General features: G+C 28.5%; 1 protein-coding gene across 3 annotated transcripts in view; it reads right to left on the bottom strand.

Annotated features, from left to right (window-relative positions):
• LOC129958378 (uncharacterized) overlaps positions 1–17,494 on the bottom strand; it is a 64,833-nt gene that overhangs the window by 41,095 nt on the left and 6,244 nt on the right. Inside the window, exons 2-7 of one of the 3 annotated variants that reach the window (XM_056070833.1) lie at positions 16,764–16,842; positions 15,417–15,710; positions 11,353–11,502; positions 7,539–7,622; positions 6,721–6,852; positions 4,635–4,705 (exon numbers count right to left, since the gene is read on the bottom strand). In XM_056070833.1, coding sequence (XP_055926808.1) covers positions 4,635–4,705; positions 6,721–6,852; positions 7,539–7,622; positions 11,353–11,502; positions 15,417–15,674 — 695 coding nt within the window. In that variant the 5' untranslated portion in view covers positions 15,675–15,710; positions 16,764–16,842. Of the gene's footprint in view, positions 1–4,634; positions 4,706–6,720; positions 6,853–7,538; positions 7,623–11,352; positions 11,503–15,416; positions 15,711–16,749; positions 16,843–17,494 lie in introns of all 3 variants that reach the window. The other 2 variants (XM_056070832.1, XM_056070834.1) reach the window with 2 other exon arrangements.

The raw sequence follows: 17,494 nt of genomic DNA, 5'->3' as shown, positions 1-17,494 counted from the left end.
TATTAATAAAAATCATTACGTAAGAAAAAATGTAATAGTTGTATTAGTAAGCTTCAAAATGTTAACTTATCTAAGAGTAATAATTATTTTTAAAAATATATATAAAATTCAACATTCAATAACATTTAAATAATATGTAAAAAAGAACATATGTAATTTTTCAAAAACACTGCCATAGCCATTTGTTAAAACGTATCTTGGACCAAAACAAAAATATCGGAAAATAAAGAATAAAATGGCACCAAACTAATTAAAAATTAATTTATCATGCAAAAACAATAATTACATTGAAAATACTAATGAAAAATTGTAATATAAGAAATAAAATTACATTACTACGAAAATTTGGAGAAAATTATTCAAAATATTACTATATTTTTTAAAAAATCAAACATTTTTAATAATTATTCGGCCAGCGTAACTTTCAACGTCAATGCTTTCATCAACGTTATCGGCAGACATCTCGGCATGCGCAGAACGGTTGCAATTGAAGCGGTTTGTTTGGTATCTGTCACGTGACCGTGAATTAACCCCATTGAAAAGAATCGTTAACTATCATGAGACCAGAGTTTAAAATCGTTTCGAGGAACAACATCATTAGTGCCATTCAGTTTACTTTGGGCAACAATATCCAGAAATTGCCATATTTACACTGAGAGAATTAATGGTATTCTTGGGCACTTATCGGAGTGAATGTGCTTTCACAACTTGGGATTTTTAAAAACATAAATATAGAAACAAACTGATTGAAGAAAAACACATGGGGCTGAAACTGTCATATGTTAATCTGGGTTATGACTATCCCATAACGGAGAAACAATGTCAAAAATCCCTCTAATTTTTTTTCTTTATTTTTTAAAATCTTAATCGGATTTTTTGAATTTTATAATACTGGTACACCTGAGTAATAGCAAAGTTTTTCGCTTTCTAAAAATATTTTTAATTCTTTTACAATAATATTTATTAATTACTGACATGTAATATACAGGGTGATTACAAATACATATTCCAACTTTAAAGCGATATATTTACAGAATTACAGAAAATACATGCATTTTGAAAAGAAAAGAAGAAAAAATAACATTGTAAAGTTACTAACAGTATAAAAGTTATAAATGTTCAATGTTACTATCACCACAAATACGAATGATATCCATTTTATAGCGTAATTCATTCCACACTCTTTTCAGCATATCTAGTGTTTCGATGATTGCAATTATCCTTGATTTCAATTCAACAATATCAGCTGGTAAAGGGCAGAAAAAATATTTTATCTTTTATGTAGCCATGGCTAAAATAGATTAAATGATCCTACATTGGACCATGTAACCTGTTCTCTTTCCAACAGCTGCTCGAAGCGCCATCCCTCGCCAAAAAATGAATTAAATAACTAATGAAACTTTATAATTTCTCACTCAAAGCGAAGTGTGGAAATGGAACGCTGCCTTGTATTGTTTAAAAGACATAGGATTTGAACGTTTGGATATTCGTTTGAAATCACACTGAATATTACTGTATTATATGTGTTTGTACACTTTTAATACCATATTTAATTAAGAGGTCTCAAATACTTTTTATACAAGAAGGAGTTTGCTTACCCAAAAAGGTTGGGGGCCCTGCTTTACAAGATAACACATTGATTTTTGTGTATTTATTAAAATAAAATATCAAGTGGACATAATTGAGAAATTTTGACATTTTTTCTTTTGCATCTAATCGAAATTTTAAGAAAGCGGAAATTACTCGCGACATCTATGCTATGATATGGAGAATGAGCAGTGCCTCAATGAGTTATCCAGATTTAATTTCCTAGCCTTAAAATGGGTAGAAAAATTAAGAGCAAATGACGCATTTCTTTCATCAAAAGATCAGAGTAATAAATAAAACACTCAGAGTAATTTTCTAAAAAGCGTGAAAATGTAAAATAAAGTTTGAAAACTCTTTTGAATTGTTATTCAACCCAATATATCACATCTCTGCTCATTTCGACATTTATCAGTTGCTGCCACAGACATACTGGGATAAATAATATCATTCTGAACTAAAAACTTAATATTCTGCGCTTCAACATAAATGTCTTATATTTGTAAAAAGGGTCTTTTCAGTAACTTCTTTAGATGAAAATTTAAACTGGAAAAATGTAACAGCACCAATAAATAATGTTTCATCCAAAGGTATAGCACCTATAAATTACATAATCCAAAAATAAACAGCTTCTCCATACCACAGTTTTAAACAATGAATTGAAAACAAAAAAATAAATATTTGTAGACATAATGAGAATAGTTTGAATCCAAATCCAATAATGAAAATTATTGTTGAGAGTTATATTTTTAATTATCAAAATTAGGGAAATAATTCAGATAGTTTACAATTTATTTCTGAATTGAAAACGTTTTGTCCATGGGTACCGTACTAGCAAACAATGTTATTCTAAAACTTTATTAGAAAATTACTATTTAAAAAAATATAAAATGTTAAATCGATGCAAGCAATCAATTACTATGTCCCAAAAAAGTGGAACAAACGCTTAATTCTTTAAATATTGCACCTAGAAGCATACTTTTAGTTACAAAATTCCATTAAATAAGTTGGGTAATTGTATAAATACACAGATTTGTGAAGAAGATAATAAAGATACAAAAATTAAATTTTTATGCGATCCCCATCGTGTAAAAGTATGAATTGGTAAAATGCTTTTATTTTCTATCATCAAAATTTACTGATATATTAAAAGACAAATTTATTGATTTCAAAACGTTTCTCATGATTGAAATACGTCATTCTTCCGAAAGTCTTAATATCACACACATAGCTGCGAGCAAGGAATTTCATTTTCTGCTTCGGAAGATACTTTTCTTCTGAGATACTTCAAATGTTCAATTTCTTATTTTCCTCTTCCAATCTTTATTCAGTTGAAGTTACAGTTGTCGATATTGTTGAACCAAAACATGAACAGCATTATGTGTGATAACCAAACTTGTTTAAAGCCATAATAACTGAATGATACACAAACGGAAAAATAATTGCATATAATAGTGTTTTTTTTTTGTATTAATAAATTTCCATCCCTAAAAAATTTATCTACCTGCAATTATGAAAAATTTAAAAATGAGATATTTCTGTAAATTTTGTAAGAACATTGTCGATATCATAAAAAGTTGCATTCTTTTAACAATATTTCCTCACATGCGATTGAATTCACATCTTGCAACTTGAAAGATAAGACCTTTTAAATCCGTCGATAACGATCTACCGAACTTGTACTGCCAAAGCCAATTCATCCCTTAGTTTAGACATAATAATAATCAAAACTAACTAAATATATCGGCCACCATTTATATACTGTTGTACAAAATGGTACAAACCAAAGCGTTTCTAAAAATGCCCTACCACACATTTATAGAAAATTCCTCTGATGATGAACCTCTTGTATTATTAACATATTTTTACTGTCCTAAAAAAGACATTTTTGAAGATTGGTGTTTCCCTCTCGATTAAAGCAACATTCGTCAGTCCAAATTGCATTTCTCTGAAAAGAGATATATAATTTAACCTACGGTAAAATCCAAATTTAAAATTTTAGACGTCGATCGTTTAGTTGTGTATGTAGCTGTTGTAACAATTTATGAACTCCACGTATATTTTATGGATGACAGTTATTACGTTGAAATATTCTCTACACTGTCAGTTTTGGAATATTGAATTCTAGACTGACTGTTCGCACACTAGCACGTGGATAGCTTGAAAAGTAAACCCAAATATCAGTTTCTGTGTCATATATATAGCATTTTATTATCCCCATTCCTGTTTGGGATAGTAAGGATCCCATGATTTCTAATCGCTAAACCATTCTATAAAGACTCTTCCTAGAATGATGCCAGAAATTCCTAAAATGATGTTTTTATTCTTCAGACTTTAGGCCGGCATTGCGATTACATATAGCATAAATCGTCAGCATATCAAAACGTTCCTTGTTACTGAAATACATCGTTTTTTAAAGCACAAAAGCCTCGAGCGAGGAATTTTTTTTTTTTTATTGCTCTGCATTCGAATTGGGTGCTTCTCTGATATATCTTACATTTCCAGTTTCTCAAGTTTCTCTTCCCTTCCGTATGAGGTCGACCAATCAAAGTGATCAACATCTTGTGTGATTAGCAAATTTCTGTGAAGTCTGATGATTGGATGATGTACAACTGAGCAAATATTTACATATGATACTTTTTTATGTATTGAATAAATTTACATTTCTAAAATAAGTGCTTTCATCTAAATTTTGATTAGTCCTTCTAAATTTAAAAATGAAAATATCTTTCCAAATTTTGTAAATGGAAACTTGCAACTTCTGTGTGTACATAGATGAAAGCAAGAGAAACATTTTACTAACCGGCATTTTTACACTAAGGGGTCGAGTACAATTTTAACTTTTGTAACTTTTTAGTATCAAACTGCACAGAAGCTCAATGTGTTTTTATATAGCTACCGCCTTATTTAGTAAAATAAACGCTTGTTACATTTTTTGAAGACCTTGCATATTATATAATTAAATATACCACGATTTCTTTTTCTTTTTCGAAACAGTTTCTCAGTAATTTTATTAAAAGGACTAAAACTTAGCTAATTCGATTACTTACACATTAGATATAGATTGCACAGGGCCAAACACCTGTTCAGGAGTAACTTCACAAAATGTAACACAGCTCATCTGAAAAGAAGTATTAAGTTATTATCACTTTACTGTCAACTATGATCAATAACATTTTTGAAAAATTGTTTTCTAAAATTTGTAAAGATAGGGCTAAGTGCAATTCACCTCAATATTCAGAATATATATTGGTTACATAAAAAAGAGATTAAAGCAAATTTCAGATTTCATACAGCATTTAAATTTCTATACATTAAATATAATTTTTTCAAGCAGATAATTAAGCCATATAACAAGACAGTAAAATATTTTACTTGGAAATCTGAATGTACTAAACAGGGTAAATGAATAAATTTTTAAAAAGTATGATAATATTACAGAAATGTAATATTATTCTTGGTTATCTTGTTTGAAATTCCATTTTCCATTTCATTAGTAAAATTCCATTGCCCGAAATTTATGATTTTAAGGGAAGATAAAGCAATTTATTTTAAAATGAATAAGATAATGCTATTCGAGAAATCCAAAATTCAAATAGTAGTAGAAGTGCTATAGTAAATTTGATTTATTCCAATTCAAAAAGTTCTATAAATTTCTCTTCTTGGCTAAAATATTTTTTAAATATTTGGGGATTGCCAGAACAGTATCTTCACACATTGTATTAATTTTTATAATAAAAAATAATGTGTAATTTACTTATTTTTAATCGAAAAATATAGCCTTAAGTAACACCTTCTAGTGACTATTTTAGTGAAAAATTTTATCGAAAGTAAAGAAATAACAATATTTGGAACTTACAGATAGGGCTGTGTCGAGTTTCGATTTATCGAGAAAAAAAAAAAAAACCCGATGTTTTTGAAAAATCGATTTTTCGATGCCAATTTCCAAAAAATATTGATATATCGAAATCATGATCATGAATAATAGTTCAAGATAAATCGCGATACAATAAATCGATATTCACAATTAATTTACGTTTTCGATTTAAACGCAATGTTATAAATTGTAACATGCCAAATTTGCTTTGGTATTGACACACTTTATTAAAGCAGGGGTGTTTGTGGGACCCCAAAAAATCCCCGGAAACTTTTACGGACTTACTACCGACATTTTGCAGTTTCGAGAAAGGGGGGGGGAGAAATGAAAAATTACGATTATTAAGTATTGAATGACCTAATTATAAAAGTTCAATGAATTACTTTTTTTGCAAAATTAATAACCATTAATTTTGCAAAATTAAGACCTTTGAACCCAGGTCACGTGATCGCACATCTGGTCGAACGAAGTCTCTCCCTTTTTTTTCTGCCGCGCCTACTTGCCGAAAAGAATCCAGAAGAGAATGTCCGAGAACCGGGGGAATGAGTCATAACTCGCAATAAGGAAAGAACAAAAAAGAAGTTTTTTCCCCCTTTTCACGCATTATCACTGCCTTTGGAGAAAGAAAGGAAAAGTTTTCACCACACACACTGACCTTGCGTTTTCTGCTTTCAAAGCAAACAAAATTACCCAGATCAAAATAAATAATTCATTATTATTCCTACTTCCTTTTGAACGACGATCCCCGGAATTTCCGGGGATCGAAGTTCAAAATCCCCGGAATTCCGGGGTTTCCCCGGAGCACAAACACCCCTGTTAAAGGGATTTTAACAAAATTATTTTCTATTTTTATTTTTAAAAAAAACAAATATTTTTATAATATAAATGGAAACTTCCTTTTATTGGGTCTCGTTCTGATCAGTCAATATGTTAAGAGATGTTATTTATAACTTAAAATAACCATAAACAAATAATGATATCACGATATATCGAAAAATATCGTTATGTGTTGGACGATATATCGCGTTGATGAAATTCCATCATCGCCCAGCCCTACCTTTCTCGACCAATTTAATTTAGTCCTTACTATTAACAAAATTGCTTCCAATAAGAAAAGGCATAATATAGACAAAAAATTTAGCAAAATACAGGGCATTTTCATAGATTCTTCCTCACATATGATACTAAAATATAAATTGTATTTCTTTTATGTGCTTTGCATAATGTTATATTTTTAAAATACATTCAATATAAATCACCTCCCAATGTCCAGTAGAACGTGCATGGTGAATTATATGCAGTAATGCTTGAACATCATGGCTTAAATTGCAGTTTTGATCTCGAAGGAAGCTATTTTCTTCTTTACAAGTAGTTAAATGTTGTTGAGTATCCTGAAAAAGTTTATAATCATCTAACTTTTAAAACATCACATTGGCTGAAAAGAATGTAAAGATAGCATTGATAATTTTTTGGTCACACAAAATATTAATAAATTAAAACTTAAGTTTTAATAAGTATTTTTAAACATTTTTAAGCATTTTTTAAGTTTTTTTTATCTAAAACTTTTATGCAACAGCTTGGCCAGACAAAATTCTGAACTTTTCACAGTAATTCAATATATATATATATATATATATATATATATATATATATATATATATATATATATAACATATAGACACAAACACAAGACAACATATCTTTTGTTCACATCACTTTCCATCAGAGCTGATAGCTAAGGTGATGAATTAGGTGCAGAAAAATTGAACTTATTTAGAATCCTTACAATATACATATTGTTGAAGACAAAGAAAATAATACTTCTTTTAAAAGAACAAAGTTTGATTTAAACTTCTATGCTTGAAAATTCAATAATTTCATACCTGACACACAAGGCATGACAGCCAAGAAACTAAAGATTCACCAACAAATGATAAAAGCATTCTTTTCCCATAACAATAGAATAAATAAACAGTTTTAAGTAATAGTAAAATCATCTTCAATAAAAAAAAATTGCAGGTATTTATAGTAAATTAAAAGAAAGGATTTCCCAAAATAATTCTTGAATTGTACTTACATTATATAGTGATTCTATGTATAATCTTTCTTCGACTAATCTTCTCATTTCTTTTTCACATTCATGAACATTAATCACGGCTTCCTATAAATTAATGAGTAAAAGAAAAATACAATAAACAGTACTTCAAATTACACATTTCTATATATGGAGCAAAATTGTGAATTTCAAGTTTTGATTTCTTTTAAAACATTTTATTGTATATTCACTTGTAAAAAAACTTACAAAATGAGCATCAACAAAAAGAGGGGAGATTGACGCCCATGGCTTGGGCACTGTAGCTGTGGAGGTACTTAACTAATAATACATTGCATAATGATGCCTTTTGCCATAACTAAAATTTTGCCTTTAGGTTTGAATAATTTAATTATCAGTTAATAATAAATAACTAAGATTTTTGTCTTGAAAAATAATCAATTTACATAATACAAATAATGTAAAATATTTATACATATCATACCACAATACAAATTGAATGAAATCTAAAATATCTACTATATATTATCTAGCCTACACCCAAAGATCCCACAGCATGATATTTCACCACCATCAAAAACTTTTTTAAACTGAATGCATCCTTAACTGGACGTCAGATATGTGGAATTTATGCTTGATCTTTATGCTCTCCAATTCCAGAATTCACTTCTTTTGCAGAATACACAAAAAAGTTGGAGAACAAAATGCCACTGAACTATTATCAAACATCTCACCATGGGAATATTTTGCAACGGACTCCAAGAGGAGCCTCCTAAGTAAGAGATTTGCTATTATGTCCGGGAATGTTCCTTTCAGAAGAATAGCACGGTGTTATATATTTGTTAATTTATACACTGTCTATTTTATTGTTGCTCTAATAAAAAATCAACAGAAAAATTTAATACTTCTCTTTTGTTCCTATATGAGAGTGATTAAAACCTTAGGTTCTATGATGAACATTATTATATTATTATATACTGCTACCCTCATTTATTTGTCGTAGTTCCTCGTTTATTTGTCGTCTCATTTATTTGGTGAGTGAGTTTGCTGCTCCATCTTAATTCATGAAGAGTTCAAACAGATTTTAATTTATATAAATCTATATGAACTTGATGTTAGAGTTTTGATTCCCTCCGGTGGAGAAAAGGGAAAAATCTGTTCCCCTAACCAGATGTATTCGAAACGCCGAGCGGCGACATGTACTCTCTCTCTCTCTCGTCTTTGTGTTTTGTTGTGCTTGTGTGGTAGTTTAGAAATGTTCGTGTCCGTATATGTGTGAAAATAAAACCTATGAAAGTTTCAACTCCTGCTTCATCATTAATGGAATCGTCATGCACGGACATCGTGGTGAAATTTGCAAATTGGATTTATTTTTTTTGGGGGGGGGGGGAAGCACGACAATTTGGAGGAAGCGCAGTGAGGAGCTGAAACAAGAGGTGGGCACATTTTTTATTTGTTCTAAGTTTTTGGAATTATTTAGTTTAAAATGGATATTAATAGATTAAAGGAAAAAAAGAAAGGATAACGAACTATCTTCACGAAACATTTAACTAAAATAAAAAATACCATAAGTAAAGAAATTTCTAATGAATATACACAAGAAACAAACTTAATGAGCTTGTGAGTTTAAAGGATTTAATTAGCTTGGATGACAGTATTCAATTAACTATAGATTTAAGCGAAATAGATGGCAAAATTGAGTTATGAGAAGACTACAAAGACAAAGCAATCGAACTAACATCTAAGCTAGAAAGACAAATAGAAAATTTGAAGGATATTTCACAAGTAAGGACAAACAGTTTAATTACAAATAACGCGGAAAATTTTATCCCCACAGAAAATAATACCGCTTCTACCATGATATCTTTCAGCACCGCAATAACCCAAGTCACGATGTACGGTCAGTGCATGACAATTCCATTAATGACGAAGCAGGAGTTGAAACTTTCATTGGTTTTATTTTCACACATATACGGACATTTCTAAACTACCACACAACACAACACAACACAAAGACGAGAGAGAGAGAGTACATGTCGCCGCGTCGGCGTCTAGAATACATCTGGTTAGGGGTACAGATTTTTCCTTTTTCTCCATCATAGGGAATCAAACTCTAACATTCACCCCCTGGATGAAGACCTTCACAATTCTGATTATTAAATTCCATTATATATATATTATAAACTAAAACAAATAACAATAACATTAATACACTTAATTTCCAGAGGGTAAAATAGCTATATCACGAACATTTCGTTTTAGGATATTTGGTAATTTAATACTGACTACTCTAATTTGGTTGTCACAGCCGCGGAAAACTTCAGTAATTCTTCCTAACAACCACTTTGTTCCAGGTAAATTTTCATTTTTTATCAGAATAAGTGTTCCGAGTTTTACATCATTTTTTTTTTTTTTTTTTGAATTTCCATTCGTAACGTTGTTGTAAACTGCAAAGATAATCGCGTTTCCATATTTTCCATATATTTTGAGAAAATTTTGTAATTTTTTGCAGTTTTGATAATCGATTTTCATTTAAGTTAAATAATAATGGTTCGGCAATTCCACTAATTGGTCTGCCAATCAAAAAAATGACCAGGTGACAAAGTTTCATAATCGTCGAATTCTGGAGATAGCGGAGTAAGGGGTCTAGAATTTAGGACACTTTCAATTTCAGCCAAAATTGTTAGAAATTCTTCCAGAGTTAGTTTTTTATTTAAAAGTACACGTTTTAAATGGAATTTAAAGGATTTTACTCCAGTTTCCCAAATACCTCCAAAATTCGGTGATTTAAGTGGAGTGAACGTCCATTCAATATATTCTGAAATTAAAAATTCACTTAAACATTGATCAGGAGAGTTGACAAGATTATACAGCTTTTTAAGTTCTTTGTTTGCACCGACAAATGTTTTGGAATTGTCAGTAAGAATTTTTGCACATTTACCTCTCCTTCCAAAGAAACGCTTTAAACTTGCAATAAAACAGTCAGATGTTTTATCAGTTACGGAATCAAGATGCAAGGCTTTAGTACATAAGCACACAGAAATTACAACATAAACTTTGATCAGTATACCTTTTTTCTGATTTTTGAATTTTAAGAAGAATGGGCCGGCAAAGTCAATACCAGTAATATTGAATACATGATTAGGAGTTACACGATCAGTTGGTAAATCACCCATTAATTGGGATGTTAAAATAGGTTTGTTTTTCACACGAGTAATGCAATTAAATATCACCTTTTTACAATTATGTTTACCACTGATTGGCCAAAATTTATGCCGTACTTGATACAACAAAGCTTGTGCTCCCAAATGTAAATATTTCCTATGATAATGAACTAAAATTTTGTAAGTTAAAATATGATTTGACGGTAACACAATAAGATATTTTGAATAAACATTTAATTTGGAATTTTTTAACCTGCCTCCCACTCTTAGAATATTATTTTCGTCCAAAAATACATTTAAAGTTTACAGTTTACTTTTCTTTAAAATATTCTTACCTCTTTTCAAATCTCTGATTTCCTCCTTAAACTTACCACGTCAAACCAACGTTTTAATAAAATTTTATAAAATGTTAAAAGCCACAAGTAATTAGAGAACAAACAAAAAAAAAGACATGATTCAAAGTAAAGCACCTAAATAACAAACTGCACACACCTTGTAATAAAAGGAATGGTTGATTAGTATCAATACTAGTATTCTAATGTGGCAACAATAATAATTAGATTCAACGACTTTATGCTTTTTTGAAAATTAAATGCCAAAAACAGGAGATACGATAAATATCTAACAATTTATCTGAACTTTTGGAATGAACTAATACATAAAATCAAGATTACCATGGTGGTTTTAGCACTGGATTTCAACCTCTTTTCCATTTGTTTCACTCTTTGTTGAGCTTCTGTTTCTAACTCAAGCATGGTTGAAACAAATGTATCATTTTGCTCAAGTACATGTTGAATGTATTGTTCTAAAACAGTTACCTTTTCCTACAGAGGAAAAAAAAAATTTCTTAACCAATTACATTTCAAAGTAAATAACTGATAATTAAAGATTATAAATCCTGTTTAAGTTCTCTAAATATTTGAATAACTTGTATTTCAGAAAATTTAATTTTCAGAAAAAAAAAAAGCATTCAAGGCATTCAAATAATTTGCTTTTAATGCATGAATATGGAACCTAACAGCTAATTATATTCATTACTTCACTTCTCTAAATATAAATAGCCTTTACTGACATTACAATACAAATATAAATATTTTATAAAGAATATAATATAAAATAGTATAAATATATTATAAACAAGGTTATAAAAAATTTACTTTTATCAAAACAGGCTGAACACTACCAATCATGCACCAAGCAGAATTATCCTACATGCAAAATACTATATCACTTGATACTAAGATTAATATATATTTGAATTTAAATATAAATATGCATAATATATATGAAATAAACATGTTTACTTATGCTGTTTTTCTTTGAACAGCAGAAAGCAGATTTCCAACTAGATAGCTACTTTGGGCTATTGGTTTGAAACAATTGAGGTTATTGGATGGGGGAGCAGGAATAAACAAGTGAAGTAAAAATGACATTACCCTCATTTCCAAATAAGGGGAAATATGAATTCTAAGTATTATAAAGTATTAGGACTACTTTTGTGGTTATCATTGAATTATTAAATTCAATTTCAAATAAAGCATAAATAATTATTAATTCAACAGTATAATCGAATAATATATTAGATATATATATTAGAATATAGAATATATTAAAATAATATAAATTAATAATAATATTAATTTAGTTACATTCCACTTGACAAAGATAATTTTTAATGCTATATTTGTTTGAAGCTTATTATTTCTGCAGAATTATCATAACAATTAAACCCTTTTATTTGTAAATGAGGAAATTTTCCCCAATAATTGTGATTCTTTTTTCAATAAAATTATTACTTGTACTTTTTTCATGATATATATTAAAAAACAAATAAAAATATTCACACTTTCACAAAGAAATTAAAATAAAAAAAGCATACTAAAATAAATCATTAACATATTAAGTTAAAATGTGTTGTAAAGTAATCAAAATTGGCTATCTGTTAAAAAAGAGGCTTCATAGTACTGCCTAGACCGCAAAATGTTTATATCCATTGTTCAAACCCTTTTCTGGTCTAAATACAGAAAGCAAAAGTAATTGATTGTCAGTTTTAAATTAGCTATAGTTACATCCATTTAGAAGAAATGTGAATGCTATTTCAGGAATTATCCAAGGAATTTTGAAACATGATCAAAAGACGAAGATTTCATTTGAGTATACCTTGATTTAAAAAAAAAAAAAGAGCAAAGTAATTCCAGTGGCATAACACACTTTGGATGTGGAATATTGGAAGATATCAAGCATCATAGAACAAAATGTTTTTCAAATGATGGTAGTCTTGAAATTTTTATTATGCATTATAGCTTGAAGGATTGCAAAATAAGTAATCATTCCAAAAGAAGAATATGATTTTCTTATGAAATACACAGGTTTTTATTTTCATAGCAACAAGAGAATATATAAAAGATGATCAAAATAATATTATGTAACTTATGTGATGAGTCGAAATAACAAACAAAAACATTTTTAGGCTTGCTAGTTATCACAGAGCAAGAGCATACATTTATAACCACAGAATGACAATTATTGGACTACAGACAAACAAAAAGTCGTTTTTGTTTCAATAAATCAATGTTAATATATCATACTGAAAATAGGCTCACATGGATAGAGAGAAGAAATTAAATATTTTTGCTTACTTTATGTCGATTATTTACTTTGATGGGAATCTGTATTATTAAATAGAGAAATGTCTCCAAGATATGTATTGAGTTTACTAACATGGATATCACAACAAATTTTTACTGAAATAACACACTTTCAGTCACAAGAAAAAATAAAGAGGTTTTGAAGGCTATAGAAATGAACCACCAATTCTAAAAAAACTTATTACAAATTCGTTTGCATGGTTAACATATATATGGCATTCCATAAAACAATTAAAAAGAGAAGCAGTTACATAACCATTATCTTAGTAGTTAGTTACACAGCAGCCAGCTTTTTTTTTTTCTTTATGCTGTACTTATTTCATCAGTATGATGTACATAAATTCTAATAATTTTGAGTAATTTTTAAAAATTTATATTTCATAGATTAATGAAATTTTCATTTTTACTTTATTCTAATACCAGGGCATATTTCAAAGACCCACGTGGATGTATGTAATACACAGACCTAGTTCTGGAGGTGAAGACACTTTGGGGCCATTTAATTTCAGTCACCCTCACTCCCCCCCCCCCTTATAATTATTCATCGGTTTTTTATACTAGTGTATTTAAAATTAAAAATTTTAATCATTTTTTAATATCAAGAAAAACTGAAGAAAAAGTTTTTGTAAGAAGACAAAAACTTCACTTTTACATTTAATGAATGAGTGACATGTTTAATGATTTCACCATTAAAATTACAGAATACAAAACAAGTGCCAATTACAGTCTTAATTTTAAAAAAGAAAAAAAAAAAAAGGACATCACTTTATATTCTAGCAAATACAAAATTTAATAAGAATCTATTTCTTTATACCAGATCTGTGAAAAATATTCAGAACTTCTGAGCCAGTTTCTGGAGCAAAGCTCTGGTATGTGGCCACTCGTATTCAAATTATTAAAAAAAAAGAAACAAAGAAAGAAAGAAATTGTCGAGGGGCTTCACCATTTTAGAGGACCACAATCCCTCAGGTAATTTAATGTTGTACTTTTATTAAATTTATAAAGACCTTGCACTCAAGTTTATTTATATTAATGAAAAATATTATTTCAATTTTGGAACATTATTCTAATAACATTACTAATTAATTATAGTTTGTAAATTTTATATTATGTTGCTTGGTAATTCTAAAAAAAAACATGTTTATAATTTAAAAAAATGTCCTATATTTAAAAAGAGCTTAGATTGAATTAAAAAGTTGTCCTTTATTTTACATATATTTAGTCATTAGTTTTACATATACATAAATACTGATTTTATACAAAATTACTTTAAAATTTTAATGTTTGCATTTTTTTTTAATAAGTGATAGGCTAAAACAAACTCTCTTCAAAGTTATCCACAATCTAAAGTTTTACAATTCAGTTTGTCAAAATTTGCTACTTAAAACTGTATAGAGATTAAATCAAATCAATAAAAATATATATGACTTTAGATGGGAAGTGGGAAAAGTCGATCTTGAGATATCTATTATCTAAAGGCTCCTCGTTGGCTCAATCCAGTCCTGCCTACATCCAACACTTTCCCTACAACTATTTATCCTGGCCCCTGGGGATTTAGATCATCTTGCCACCCCCTCCCCCTGCAATCATCACATATATATACATTGAATTGCAAACATTTTATTTCACTAAATAAAATATAAATTTAAAATTGCACTCTGCTTGCTTTTTTACATTCTTATAAACTTAATTTACATATTGTTACATGCCTGTTACTCTTTGAAGCAAGTTGCTGACATTAAAAGGGAAAAGATGAGCCTATATCTTGTTAAGGCATTCACAACTGCAAATTATGTGTGGTTGCCTTCGTGTAGACACTTTTGCACAACTGGCAGAACTAGGCCTGGCAATACATGTTCAAATAAAAAGGTTAGCTAGCTGAAGCCATGCAAAAAAGAATTCAAAACATTTTCAAGAAAAAGAGGTTCAGCACATTACCATAAGCATGCTTCTATTAAATTTGTCGAACAAGGTACATTACAGATAAATATTTCTCATTTTCATTATTGTCATAGTTTAACATTGTTCAAAAAGAGATTTTTCTTCATCTTAATTTTAAATGAAGTCAAATATTTTTCAAAAATTTATACCTCATTTTTTCTATTTCTGTCAAAATCAGCATTGTTTTCAATTGATGCTATTCTTTGGTCATAAACATTTTTGAACACTTGTAGTAAGGTTGGTATGTCTGATTGCACTGAAGTTTCCTTATCAGATTTATTTTCTAAATTTTCTACAACAGGCCCAACAGGTGATAATTCTTTTAAACTGAAGGGATCAGCAACAGCAGAAAATCCATTTAAATGGTTTGTCTCAACAGATGCTATGTCTATCTTTTGACATTCCATTTTTTTTCACTTATATTCTCATTGCTTTATACATACCTGAAGAAAGAAAACAAAAAGCAGTAAACATTCTGAACTTACTGAAAACCTGAAGTTAGCATATTCATCATTTAAAAATAAGATAAAACTTTAAATGTAGAAGAATAAAAAAAAATGTTTAAAATTAGAAGTTTTCTCCTTTTTCTCCAACATATTGGTATATAAAAGTTATAAACTGATTTTTTCTTGGTAATTCTTCAGCATTGATGTATAATAATAAAAAAAAACATCAACTTTCTACATAAAATATATAAAAAAAATGCCATTATTTAAAGACAGTTCTCCCCAAAACTCAATTTGCATACTAATTCCAAAATTTAGAAAAGAAAAAAGCATTTATAATAAGTCAAGTGGTTGGCAAGATGTTTGATATTTTATATTCAATAAACTTATAGTTTCATCTGTTTGACCAGCTTTTGAAATTTTTGTTTGCATTTGTGAAATTAATTATTATTTCATTTATCCTGCAGATTATAATAGATGTATACAATAAGACCCCCTACAACTAGCAATAACATTGACACAAAGATTCAAATCTCGTATATAAATATTTTGCTTTGAATTATTACAATTTGATTTATCAGTCACAAAAGGATCCCCATTGGTAATTAAATTAAATCTTAAGTCATGAAATCTAATGAATATTAGAATTAATGAAATGTAATAAATATCAAAACAATAAAACTGAAAATTTGAAAGTCATCATCATTATCAAGCTATAATAAGCTAACTGAATATTAATAAGCTGTTTTGTAGGTTAATATGCACACACTTCTCACAGTTTTCATTTTTTTAATATATTTAAAACATAGAAGTTGTAAGACTTTGCACTTTGGCGGTTTGATAAGAATTACAGAACATTAAACTTTTTCTTTTATGTCAAAAATATAAACTTTTTAATTTTTTCTTGTGTATCATTTTCAGACATATGACATTAATAAAAAGATTTTTTTTATTCATAAGCATGTTTAAAATGTCATATTTAATTGCAACAGAAGTAAGACAATCAATTTTCAAAGAAATTTAAATGTAATATTACCAATCTGTAAATACATTTTTCATTTCAGTGACTCTGGCAATCAACATTTTTAAAACTCAGTTGTATGATATCATTTCTTCTTTCAGACAGCTTCTGTAAGAGAAAAGTAATGCATAAATATACATTAAATTTTAAAATTCTAATAGACATATATATTTTTAAACACAGGTAAAATTAATCAGTTTAGTTCAGTATTATTTCAGTATGCCATTCAAACAAACAACTTTGGGATTTACTGCTTAGTTTTAAAGAAAGTTGCGATAATAGAAAATTTAATCAGACAGCTCAAGATCAGATTTACAAAATCGGATATACTAGAATTTACTAGAATCAGATTACATAAAGGTAACAGTGATTACAAGGGACACAATCTTCATAAAGCTTAATAATGCTACTATCAATTATCCATACTACTATTTCAATTCAGTAGCACTGTAAAAAAAAACAGTTTCTGTATATTTAAAATCATTTCTATATATCAAATAGAATTTTTCTAATAAAAAAATTATGTATACCTGCTCCAATAAAAATCTAACTACTGGTTTTGTTCATAAGATGCCATTAAAAAAATTTTAAAAACTATTTCACTAATTATTATTACAACAGAAATTTTTAGAAGAGTAGAAATCATTTCTAAAAATGCAGTAAATACTTATTGAAGAATCATATCATTCTTACCTTCTGTTTTACAAATCCCTTCTCTAAACTGGAGCAAAATTTTTATTTTTAATTTAGTTTAAATTTA

This window comes from Argiope bruennichi, chromosome X1, assembly GCF_947563725.1.
Source record: "Argiope bruennichi chromosome X1, qqArgBrue1.1, whole genome shotgun sequence".
In the NCBI taxonomy this organism is placed as follows: Eukaryota; Metazoa; Arthropoda; class Arachnida; order Araneae; family Araneidae; genus Argiope; species Argiope bruennichi.
The sequence above is the reverse complement of the archived record's forward strand: the minus strand, read 5'-3'. Positions and strand labels throughout refer to the sequence as shown.